Genomic DNA, 13,136 nt, shown 5'->3' with positions numbered 1-13,136 from the left:
AGTGAATGGCAAATGATATTGTTTCTAATGTATGAGTAGTGACTATTATAATTATTTCCCTTTTTATCGTGAATATTAAGCTGAGAAACAAATGTAAGCAAACTTTTAACAATTAATGGAATGTATTTGGTAGTAATTTCAATGTCTGCTTTGATCTACTGTTTTGACAACAGCATATCAATATATGACATATTTAAACATCAATATATGATATACTCAAATACAAGGCAGTGAGTACCACAATCGTAAAAACAATAACAAAAAAAAATACAAACTAAAATGAATGACAACTACTAAATGTTGAATATATTTATCACTTCCTTGATTAAAATATCTGTCATTATATATGTGATAAACAAAAGGAAGATTAATTAGCATGCTTTTTCAACTTGTGTAAAAAAACAAATATAACCATTAGAACACAATTTGTAGATTTAAAAAAAATTATTTTATTTTATTTTACTTTTTTTGGCTGCACCCCACAGCCTGTGGGATCTCAGTGCCCCGATCAGATATTGAACCCATGCCCCCCGCACTGGAAGCACGGAGTCTTAACCACTGGGCCGCCAGGGAAGTTCCTAGATTTTTTTTTTTTTTAATCTGAAGAACTAATAATCTAGAATCCTCTTTTTACAACAACTTTGGAATTCTTAACATCTCAATTTACTTCAGAATCTCTTTCCTAAAAGGGCAGGTATCAGTTACAAAACCTCAGTTTGGACAAGATGAACAAAAATCTTTTTTTATGACATTTACTGAGGTTAATGCTGTTTGTTTCATAAAATGAGTTCCTAGAGACCAAGAATTTTTTATTTACGGGCTAAATAAATTTTATGTTGAGGATTATCTACTTACACTTTAATGAGCTATTTATATAATATTTATGAAATCTGAGAAACATATTAAGACACTGCTTTAATGATTTAAACCCCTAATGAATCTGACAAACTTGCAGACCTGAAATTAACAGATGCAAGCAAGAATAGGACTAAGAACACTGAAGTTAATCACTTTTAGATTTTTTTTTCCCCCCGGTACGCGGGCCTCTCACTGTTGTGGCCTCTCCCGTTGCGGAGCACAGACTCCAGACGCGCAGGCTCAGCGGCCATGGCTCACGGGCCCAGCCGCTCTGCGGCATGTGGGATATTCCCGGACCGGGGCAGGAACCCGTGTCCCCTGCATCGGCAGGCGGACTCTCAACCACTGCGCCACCAGGGAAGCCCTCACTTTTAGATTTAAAGGAAAAAACCTTTTTGTTTTAGTTAACCTGTTCATCATTAGGTAACAACAAAGAAGTTAATTTTGTATTCCGATATCCAAACAGTATATTTTCAAAAGAAGAAAAGTCATATGACAATTTAGAACCTGATTAGGTTGAAGTAGTGGGAAAAATATTAAGAATTTATATATTGTTATTTTCCAAAATAAAAAGGGTTTCAAAATTCAGTTGTTTCAAAGGCCACACAATTATTCTCAAGACTGATGAAAAGTTATAACACATGCAGTGGATAAATAAGAAACCAACATGCACATTCTTTCTCTGGGAATAAATTCAAACAGAAAAGGAGGAAAGAGCTAGGCCTGCATAAGGAAAATCAATTGTTCTTTTGAAGTAGCCTATGAGCAAGTTACAAAGCTCAGAAGTTGTCAAACGCTGATGGGTTCTGCAAATAATGGCAACAAATCACAAACAAAAGAAAAATCTTTTAACAACACAAGGTGCGAAAAGAGCAATGGGCTACTCGCTGAACTTTTCACGTATTGGCACATTAAAAAATTACCATCGTTAATATCACTTTCAAATACATACAAAGTGACAACATGTACTATGCAAATAAAGCACTAAGAACATTTCAGCGTAACATATTAAAGCAAAACAGAAATGGCATACTTACCAGCTCCTCCACAGAGGGGACAGACTTAAGATATAAGAAAAAAGTTTTATAATTAGAAAAACATCAAACAAATGAATTTATTTAGTGGTACAATCATTACAAGGAAAATTCCCATATGTTGAATATCACTTGGGTAAAGTTCATTAGAACAAATATATTTGCAAATCCATAAGCAATAGTAACTGCACAGGATTAGATTAAAAATGTTTGTTTTATCGAAATTAGTTAACACACCTGGTTCAGTGCCTTTCCACTACAGCACCATGTTTCAAATCTAATGTTAAAATGTCAGGTGAATCCTTTTCTAGTGAAATTGTACATTGTTTCTCAATGTTAGTATCAAACATTCCAAAGAAGCAGTTATGAATCTGACTCATTTCAGTTAAATAAAACAACACTAATAATTTATATTTATAGAATTTCAGAATTTAAAAGGACTTTAGGAGAATGTAAATATTCATTTAAATAAATTCTAACATATCCTTATTAGAAACTAACCAATTAAACAGAATTAACTGAAAACGAGTAAAACTTTGAACTGTATTACTCTCATCATCAACATCATTTCATCTTCTGCCTCTCCCAAGCTTTATCTGTCTTATTTACTGCTGTATCCCCTATAGTTAACAAAGTGCCTGGTACATAGTACACAATACATATGAGGTTAAACAGAAATAAGACTTTAAAAAAATTCTATTTCAGCAACCTACATTGATTAAGAGGGCAATAGTTAATCATGGAACATTTACACAATGAACATTATGCAAACATGACAAAGCACTCAGTGGCAGGGAAGATACTTATATTAAGAGCAAAAGAAAAAATGTGCCACCGGTTGGCACCCCATTCCATTTTCCTCTTCTTCCTTATTAACAGAACTCCAATTTTACTGGAGGTGGTCATGTGACCAACTAAGGGAATGACATGCAGCTAGGGATAGCCAGTGAGACAGCTAAATGATTGGCAAAAAGCTGACGAGGATTCCGTGAAAAGGTCTTTAAAGAAAACTAATGCAGCTGGGAAGCATCATTTTGCCCTTAGATCTTCCTGCTTCCTACCTGGAATGCAGATATGAAGAAATCCTGAAGACAGAAACCATGAGCTAAAGATGGCAGAGCAGAACAACAAAAGGAAACTGGATCCCTGATATCTGTGGAGCTGCCATATCAGCTCTGAATGCCTGTCTCAGGGCTTCTTTAACTAGGAGAAAATAATTTGTACTATTTAAGAATAATTCCAATGTTACTTGGGATTTCTGTTACATGTAACTGAACTTAATCTTAACTGATACAATAGGTCCAAAAAAATGTTTATATGTTATAATCACAAATATCTTTTAAGTGTATTTATATAGATCTTTTTAAATAGGAAGAAGATCCTATTCTAAGTACCAATTGGTTATTGATGTTATCACTGATCATCTCCAGGTGATAAGATTGTGGATGATTATGATGACCTTCACATTTCCTGTATTTTCTAAATTTCCCAGGAGCACATATTAACTTTTATAATTAAAAAGACTCATTAAAGATTGTCCTTTTCACCCTCTAAAACACATATAAATATATGTTACCCTCTAAACTACTTACCAATTTTGCCTTAATGGTACCAGAGTCAACACTTTGACCAGTTTTAGCATGAAGCTGAAGCTGAATAGAGTGCAATTGTAAAAGCTGATCATGTACTTCTTTCTCCAATACAACTTTCTCTGCTTGGGTCTCTGTCAGTTCAGATTTCAGATCCACCAACTGTGCCTTATAAAAACAGCAACAATAGCAGAAATTAACACAGCGTTGTAAATCAACTATACCTCAATAAAAATTTTTTTAATAAAACAGCTACAATAAAAACATTAAGTATGCTTAATTTTCTTTATTTTGACTCTAATAATTATTATTCAAGAATGACATAGGCTATCTTTGAAATGAATAGATGAACACTAGAAGTCCATTATTAACTGTAAGCTACAGCTAACTGTTACACTGTAGCAGAACAACTCATCAGAGCCACTCAGCCATTCAATCTGAAGCTTTTCATTTTTCACAATCAATACATTGTTTTACAATTGCAAACAGGACATATCCCTTGTGTGTGTTTGATCTTCCCAACTAACAAGTAGGTTAAAGACCAAGGCAAGGCCTTAGTTTTCTATTGAACATAATTTTACTAATAAGCATCTACGGAGCCAACAAGTATGCTGGTTCAATGAGGGGAAAAAAATTGTGGAGAATACTTTCTAAATTATAGGTGATAATTATTTATGCCCTTGAGAAGCTTCCTTATCAACTGAGGTAATAAATATGCATCGAACCAACTAAAGAAAAATGTGTGGCAAGTTACAGATATATTTAGAATCGGTCAGGTCCCAAGAAATTCAAAGTAAAGGAAGGTTTAAAGAAGGTTAGTGAGGAAAAGAGAGTTTAGAAGGGCTTTGAAGTTAAATGACAACAAGGACAAATAGAAGCAGTAAAGCAGTCAAGAGATGAGAAGACTAGCAAGGGGAGACAGACTAGAAGCAACGTAGGTAAATTCTCTGAGTAGAGAGACCAGAGAATTAGAATCTACCTAAACATCCCAACTGCACCAACTAGTGCCTACTACATAAAAGATGCTCAATAAGTATCTTGAAGTTGAAACAAATTCTAATACTAGCCCTGTGATTCCAGATAAATCACTGTGTCCATTCAAGTTTCCCTGATTTTAAAATAGGATAGTATCTACTAGGTATAAAATAAATAAGATACAAGGATGTAATATACAGCAACAAGGAATATAGATAATATTTTATAACTTTATATGTAGTATAATCTATAAAAATATCAAATCACTTTGTTGTTCATCTGAAATTAATGTAATATTGTAAGTCAACTATACTTCAAATAAGATTTTTTTAATAAATAAAATAGGGATAATACCCATGGCTTTGACTATTTTCATATTATTAATCTTATATATGAAAGCACTTACTAGAATATGAAGGTGTTATTAGCAAGGAGATTAGACTACTGACAGGGGCTGTACATTGACAGACTGCACAAAACTGGATAGGAAAGTGAGGCTAGATACAACAAATGGCTTTGGATGATAAACCAAAACTGAGATTAAATCTGGTAGGAAATCACTACATGCTCTCAATGACATTTTTGTTTTTGTTTTTAATAACAGCTTTATTGAGATATAATTCACTTACCATTAAAACTCACTCTTTTAAAGTGTACCGTTCAGTGACTTTTCGTATAATCATAGAATTGTGCAACCATCAACACCATATAACCGTGGAACATTTTCTCTCAATGACATTTTAGCTACATGATATGTGCAGGTAAGGAGGTGAAGACAGGTACACTAGCAACACCCTACATAGCTTTCTATGGAATACAATTCTGGTGAGTATATATCTAGGAAGGAAACTTCTGGTTTACAGAGTATGAATATGTTAAACCTCAGCAGAAAAGGCCAGTTTTCCAAATGGTTGTAGCAACTGACATGCCCACCATATATGAGAACTCTGATCGTTTCACAACCTTGTCTTCATTTGGTATTGTGAGTCTTTTTAATTTTAGCCATTCTGGTAGGAATGTAGTGGCATTTCATTGTGGTTTTAATGAAAACTTCTTGATTACTAATAAGGTTGTCCTTTATTGGGTATGAGTTACAATTGCTTTCTTCCATTCTGTGGCTTGTCTTTTAACTTTCTGAAAGGTGTCTTTTGATGAACAGAGTGCTTAACTTCAATGTAGCTCAATATGTCAGTAGTTTCCTCCCCCACATTAAATGCTTTTTGACCTGAATTATACCTTATCTGTTATCAAGTTTGCAACTCCTACTTTCATTTTATTTGCATTTACCTGGTATAATTTTGTCTATTTTAACCTTTCATATTTTTCATTTTATAGTTGTAAATAGCACATACACATGTAAGGTCTTAACTGCTCATTGCTAGATTTTAAAATATATATATTTTTTAGTATTCTGGAAACTCTGTAACTTTAATAATTACTTTTAGATAATATCCTTAATTTCCTCTTTAGATTATATTTAAGATAACATCCTTGCTATGAACAGTCACGAAACTATTAGCATTTTCTTCCCCCTTTTCTTACTCTTCTCCAGCATCTTGATAAAGCGTTATCTTGGTATTTCAGCTAATAACTATGAGCAATCATCAAGCTTATACTACTTTCAAGATACTCTTTTCTCCCATTTTCGGTAGTTGCGCTATATTTATAATGCAGAGCATACAATATGTAATGTTTAAACATTTTCTCATCCTTAACACTGATAGTCTTAGTTCCACTATTAAATAAATTCTATACTGACCACTTGACCTTTTACCAGAGCTGCTCCTATGAATTCAACTCATTCTCTAGCCTTGTAGATTTCTCAGAAAGCTCTCATAACAGTATTCTCTGATTTCTGGCATGTTCATAACTATTTATTTGTGGTCTTTATATCTGAAGTCAGTTTGGCTGCATATAAAATCTTTGGCTCATATTTTCTTTCCTTGAGTATTTTAAATATGTTGCTCCTTTGGCTTCTGGTATGAAACGCTTCTATTTAAATGTCCAAAATCCTAAACTTTTCTTTCTCTTATAAGTGACTTGATCTTGTGTCTGCTTTATTTTTAGTCCCATATTTTACTAAAATGTAGCATGGTGTTAATCATTCTAGGTCCATGTGTACTCTTCTCAACATGCAGATTCAATGCTCTGTTATAGTTTTAAAGAGTGAATTGGTTGGTAATTTGTTTTTTATTGAGGCAAAATTCATATCACAGTAAATTAACCATTTCAAGTGAACAATTCAGTGGCATTTATTATAATTACAATGTTGTGCAGTCACCATCTGTATCTAGTTCCAAAACATTTTCATCACGCCCAAAGAAAGCCTCGTACCTGTTAAGCAGTCACTCCCCACTCTCTCTGTCCCCAGCTTCTGGAAACCACCAATCCACATTTTGTCTCTATGGATTTAACTATTCCAGATATTTCATATAAATGGAAGCATTCAATATGTGACCTTTTGTGTCTGCCTTCTTTCACTCGGCATGTTTTCAAGGTTTATCCATATTATAGCATGTATCAGTACTTCTTCACTCCTTTTTAGAGCTGAATAATATATTTAACTATAAAAATTCAGATATAATATATTCAGCTATATAGTCCACTGTATGTACATACCACAACTTGTTTATCCATTCGTCAGTTGATGAACATTGGGCTATTTCCATCTTTTGCCAATTATGTTCAGTGCTGCTATGAACATATGTGTACATATATTTGTTTGTGTACATGTGTTCAATTCTTTTGGGTATATACCTAGGAGTGGAATTGCTGAGTCATATGATAATTCTATGTTTAACTTTTTAAGGAACCATCAAACTGTCTTCCACAGTGGCTGAACCATTTTACATTCCTACCAGCAATAAATGAGAGTTTGTTGATAGAAGTTTTAAATATTGGTTTTGTTTCATGCTTCTTCAGGGACTCCAATTATACTAATATTAATTATTCTTTCCCTATCTTTTATATTTGCAATTTCCTCTCAAATCCTTTCTGTTTTCCCTTTGTATATCCTCTTCCTCTTGCTGTACTTACTGTACTACCTATTTTTTACACTTCTTCCAAATTAGGATCCATTCTGAAATGATTTTTTTTCCTATTTTTTCCCAAAGTTCTGCAAGTATTCTTTTTATTTTTATTACTTTATTTCTGAGTTTTCCTATCTCTGAATTATTCTGTTTTATTCATAGGTGAATAACATTGTTAATTTCCTTTATTTTCTAATACAGTTTACAGTTTCCAACTGCTTTGCAGCCTTATTTTTCTGATATGCCTTCGTTGTCTGTTGTCACATTATTCTATTAATTTTTACCTTTTCTGATTACAGTACATTTATATGGGGTTTAAATAAAATCCTTTTCTGTTACTCATGTTTAAATGAAATAGGTTTTCATGTAGTACATGTTAGGTAGGAGGAGACTTCCATGGAGGGGTTTGAGGTGAGCAGAGGGAGCTTTCCTAGCTTCAGGCTAGCGGGCTCCCACCCCTGGCCTTAAACTGAACTATTTAAAACAATGGCCTGTCTGTAGCCAGAACTACTGTTTTGCAATCAACCTCCTATGTATGTATTCCTCCCCTATCTTGAATACAAACTCTCCTCACTTCAAACTTCATGTTTCTGCCCTGCTGAATTTGGATTCTATTTCCAGCAGTGTTTCTTCAGAATTGGACTGTCTTTCTCAAAAGCAGTTTTGTTAGAAATCTCTGAGATTCTGAAAGCCCACCCCAAGTACTTTTTAATCTTCCCGCTGCTGCTTAGTGTGTCCCCATGGTTGTTTTGCATTCCCCTGCAACCTGGTGGCAGTTTTGCCTGTTGTTCTTAGATCGTTTGCTCAAGTTTCCCATCCAAAGTGATGTCTTCTCCTTTGGGGCTCTGTTAGTGATTTCTGTGCCTGGGTCCCCTTGCTATTATTTATTTCTTTTGCCCCACAGGTGCTCATCCACATGCACTCTGTGTTGGTCCTGCTACCCTGACCAACCCATGTTCTGGGGTTTGTGAGGATATGCCCTCCTCATTTAGTTTTGCTGAAGAGGCTATCACTGGGTTTTGTGGGGTGTTTTTGTTATGCTAGTTTTTCTGTTTTTACAAAAGATTTTTTAAAATTTAAAACTATCAATCCACTGTGATCCTTCTCAGACCAGAAATCCTCAGCTCATGTTTTCATTGCAATAGAAAAGCTGTGATATTCTAGTATAGCGCTGCCTAAAAGAAATTAAATATGAACCACATATGTAACTAAAAATTTTCTAGTAGTCACATTTTATTTATTTATTATTTTATTTTGCTTTATTTTTCTGGCTGTGCCGCGCAGCATGCAGGATCTTAGTTTCCCCACCAGGGACTGAACCCATGCCCCCTGCAATGGAAGCATGGAGACTTAACCACTGGACCTCCAGGGAAGTCCCCTAGCAGCCACATTTTAAAAAGTAAAATTAGGGACCTCCCTAGTGGTCCAGTGGTTAAGACTCCACGCTCCCAATGCAGGGGACCTGGGTTCGATCCCTGGTCAGGGAACTAAGTCCTGCATGCCACAACTGAAGATCCCGCGTGCTGCAACTAAGACTTGGCACAGCCAAATAAATAAATAATTATTTTAAAGTGAAATTAAACAGGTAAAATCAAGTTTTATAATATATTCTACTTAACCCAACACATCTAAAATATCATATAATATTATATTCAAGCATATAATAATATAAAACAATGATTAAAATATTACATTCTTTTTTTGATACTCAGTCTTCAAACCCATTATGTATATTACACATACAGCACATCTCAATTTGGACCAGCCATATTTCAAACACACAATAGCCACATCAGGCTAGTAGCTGATGTATTGGGCTGGCCCTTTTATTATGAATCTGAAACAGTAACAAATTCCATTAAGATTTAAATGCTAAAATAAATAATAATACTAGTACTTGACTCTATTTTTTAAATATAGTAAACATATGCAAGAGATTAAATAAAGTAGAACTTCACTTCTATTGCCTTCCAGAAAAGAATGTTAGTTTAACAGTTTTTACACCTTTCACAAATACTCCTAACCAAAAACCTTAGAAAAGAAAAACAAAAAAACAAAAAACTTACGTGTATGATAAAAATGTATTATAGACATGCATCAATTTAACAAATTGCCCACCAAAAAAAAAAATTATAAAAATTTAAAATCACCTATTACTAGAATGTTCAGTATTCCCTGAAGACTGTACCTTTAAAGTACAAATGAGCCTGGTCTAGACAGTCCTTCTTAGTCAAAAAAATACCTATTGAGTTTTATAATCTTTGAAATAAAATAATCACAAAAGGAAAATAGATATTTGAATAATATGCACTTTTTGAGCAATATGAAGCTTATGCTAAAGTAAACCTACCCAGAAATAGTTTAAAATAGGCCATTTAATCTATAACAACCCTTACCTTTTTTTTCATTACTTTGACTTTCATTCTGTATCTGTCTTACTGTTTCTTTGCAGTGTTGTCTAATATATTCCTCTATTCCTTATATTTCCTATAAACTACAAGTAGATCTAAAGGTTTAGATTTACAGTCAGCCCTCCATATCTATGCAATCTGCATCCACAGATTCAACCAACTGTGGATCAAAAATATTCAGAAGAGAAAACTCCAGAAAGTTCCAAAAGGCAAAACTTAATTTGCCTCATGCTGGCAACTATTTACATAGCGTTTACATTGTATTAGGTATTATAAGTTATCTAGAGATGATTTAAAATATACGGGAAGATGTGTTTTGCTTATATGCAAACACTACACCATTTTATAAAGGGGACTTTAGCTTCCATGGATTTTGGCATCTGCAGGGGTATGGGCGGGGAGGCCTAGAACCAATCCCCTGCAAATACTGAGGAACTATGGTACTTAAATGTTTGTGGCAAGAAGTACACTGTGTGTTTCAAGAGGTATATATTGTCTGGTTGTCCCACTATGATTTATGTTTCAAACCAAAAATCTCATGATTTATTAATAACTGAGTAAAACTGGCATTAAGAAAGATGCTAAAGAGGCACAAGTGGTATTCATTAATTAATGTGGCAGACTAATATTCAAATCAGAAGTGACTGTATTCTAAAAAGGCAAGGAAAAACAGGGTAGTATGGAGGTTTTTTGAAAGTGGCCTACTAGAAACATGGACTCTTCATTAAGTGAAATAATTTCTCAAGAGGTCGCTCAAATTTTTAAAAATTAAGTAAAAATTCTTTACAAAGCAAGGATGCAGGTATCAAAATTCAAAGCCCAATTTAATTATTTTGGAACAAAACAAGTGTTTCAAGTTTACTCTATACTTCATAATATTTAAATAACTCTTTTCTTGTCTATGATATCAGCATTTTAGCTGCTAAGAAAAGTTAGTTAATGGTAAATTTTATGTGAAGATTAGAAATTTCCATATTTTATTCAATGGCTAACCTCCTAATATCACAGAACTTTATAATCAAAGAGATCTTAGAGAACATAAAAACTATGATTATGACGATTACTATTTAGATAATAAAACCAAGGCCCATCAAAGCTGCTTTTATTTCTAGGGCTACCCAAATGGTCAGTAGCAAAACAGCACTTTGAACCCAATTCTTACTCTCAGGGCAAGGTAGTAAAAGTATTATCAAGCAGTTAGCCATAAGGAAAAATGTGTTTCTACAGCTACGATACCTATGTTTGACTTACTAACAATATTCACAGCTACCATAAAGCAAGCATTTACCTACCAATATGGCAAGCAATCACGTACCATGCGCCATCTGTTAATTCTTACCATCATACTCTCTTTTTTTTAATAGCTAAGGAAACTGGAAATCAGAGTTTAAGCAATTTGCCCAAGATCACACAGCTAGTAAATAACAGACTAAAAACTAGCTTGACCATAAAAAAAGGCTGACCATCTTTCACCTCACTGTCTTACCTTGGCAACACTATAACTAGCAAAGAGTGAAAATTAATAAACAGTTGATTTCAACCTTCAACTCTTAAATTTTCAAGTGATATCCAAAAAAATCTTTTAAAAAGCAAAATCAAAACCAGTTAATCAACCAGTTAACCCAATCTCTTCACTTTCCTATATTTGATCTTGGATTCATTTACAGAAAAAATAAAATAAAATAAAATAAAACAAAGCTGACCATCAGGATATTCTTTCCCTAGAACTCATCAAGGACAAAATGACCTCACTCTAGGAGGATCTCTGAGCCTTAAGACCATGGCCTTCATTTAAAGGCCATTAAACAACCAATGGTGAGATTTTCTAAGGTAGTGATTCTCAAAATGTGGTCCCTGGGGACCTCCCTGGTGGTCCAGTGGGTAAGACTCTGTGCTCCCAATGCAGGGGGCCCCGGTTCGATCCCTGGTCAGGGAACTAGATCCCGCGTGCATGCTGCAACTAAGAGTCCACATGCTGCAACTAAGAAGTCTACACGCCAAAACTAAGAAGTCTGTATGCCGCAACTAAGAGTCTGCATGCCTCAACTAAGACCTGGCACAGCCTAAGTAAATAAATATTTTTTTAAAAACTTAGTTAAAAAAAAAATGTGGTCCCTGGATCTCCAATATCAGCTGGAATGGAGTGGGGAGATATATGAAACTTCAGGGCACATTCTGCAACATAGGAATGAAGTATCCCCAGGAATGAAAAAGACAGAGAGGCAGTGTATTTAAACAAATTTTGAGGATTATCATTACCATTTATTTGTAAATGCAGTCATTACTATTCTATTTCTTCTCTCAAACTCTTTTCCATCAGGATAATTCCTTTCTAATATAATTCTTAACTTCTGGATTCCACTCTGTGGCACCAAAATCTAAGTAATTTTTTATTCAGAGTTTCCTATTATTCTACTCTGTCTAGACCTTAATCCTCCATCCATATAATCGTGTAAAAATACACAACAGGACTTCCCTGGTGGTGCAGTGGTTAAGGGTCCACCTGCCAATGCAGGGGACACGGGTTCGAACCCTGGTTTGGGAAGATCCCACATGCCACAGAGCAGCTAAGCCCGTGTGCCACAATTACTGAGCCCGCATGCCACAACTACTGAAGCCCACACGCCTAGAGCCCATGCTCTGAAACAAGAGAGGCCACGGCAATGAGAAGCATGCGCGCCGCAACGAAGAATAGCCCCCGCTCGCTGCAACTAGAGAAAGCCCGCGCATAGCAACAAAGACCCAACACAGCCAAAAATAAATAAATAAAATATAAATAAATTTATAAAAAAAACTACACAACAGCTGCACTTTCTCTTTCTAAACGAAGGCTAGTTTTTATTTAACTGTCTTATAGATAAAAATGCCAACTACTTTACCTTAAGCACCCCTCAAAAACCTCTTGTTCTGGGGAGGATTAAACTAAGACAAGACATTAGCAAACATCAAACAGCAGGGAACTTTGATCTAGCTCACTCATTGGTTTTGGCATTTCATATAGCTCTTTTGATAACATTTTAGAAGATGTAAGAACCTAAATTAAAAATCTGGTAAAACATCTTTATTTTGCACATGAAGAATTGAGGCCCAAAGAGATTAGGTGAGTTGTCCTAAATTACAAACTGCATGGGATTAAAACTCAGACCTCCTGACATCCTTTATAATTCTGGCAGTAATAGGAAAAATGGAAAGGAAGGTGTCCATGAGTTCCGAATGAGATCACATTCCCAAATCTCAGAA

The 13,136-nt window shown here is 34.6% G+C and overlaps 1 protein-coding gene across 2 annotated transcripts in view; it reads right to left on the bottom strand.

Moving 5' to 3' along the window:
* The window catches only part of GOPC (golgi associated PDZ and coiled-coil motif containing), a 40,430-nt gene that overhangs the window by 14,422 nt on the left and 12,872 nt on the right, over nucleotides 1-13,136 (bottom strand). Inside the window, exons 2-3 of one of the 2 annotated variants that reach the window (XM_067702272.1) lie at nucleotides 3,485-3,649; nucleotides 1,896-1,919 (exon numbers count right to left, since the gene is read on the bottom strand). In XM_067702272.1, coding sequence (XP_067558373.1) covers nucleotides 1,896-1,919; nucleotides 3,485-3,649 — 189 coding nt within the window. The remainder of the gene's footprint in view (nucleotides 1-1,895; nucleotides 1,920-3,484; nucleotides 3,650-13,136) is intronic. The other variant, XM_067702273.1, reaches the window with a different exon arrangement.

This window comes from Pseudorca crassidens, chromosome 13 (assembly GCF_039906515.1).
Source record: "Pseudorca crassidens isolate mPseCra1 chromosome 13, mPseCra1.hap1, whole genome shotgun sequence".
NCBI lineage: Eukaryota > Metazoa > Chordata > Mammalia > Artiodactyla > Delphinidae > Pseudorca > Pseudorca crassidens.
The sequence above is the reverse complement of the archived record's forward strand: the minus strand, read 5'-3'. Positions and strand labels throughout refer to the sequence as shown.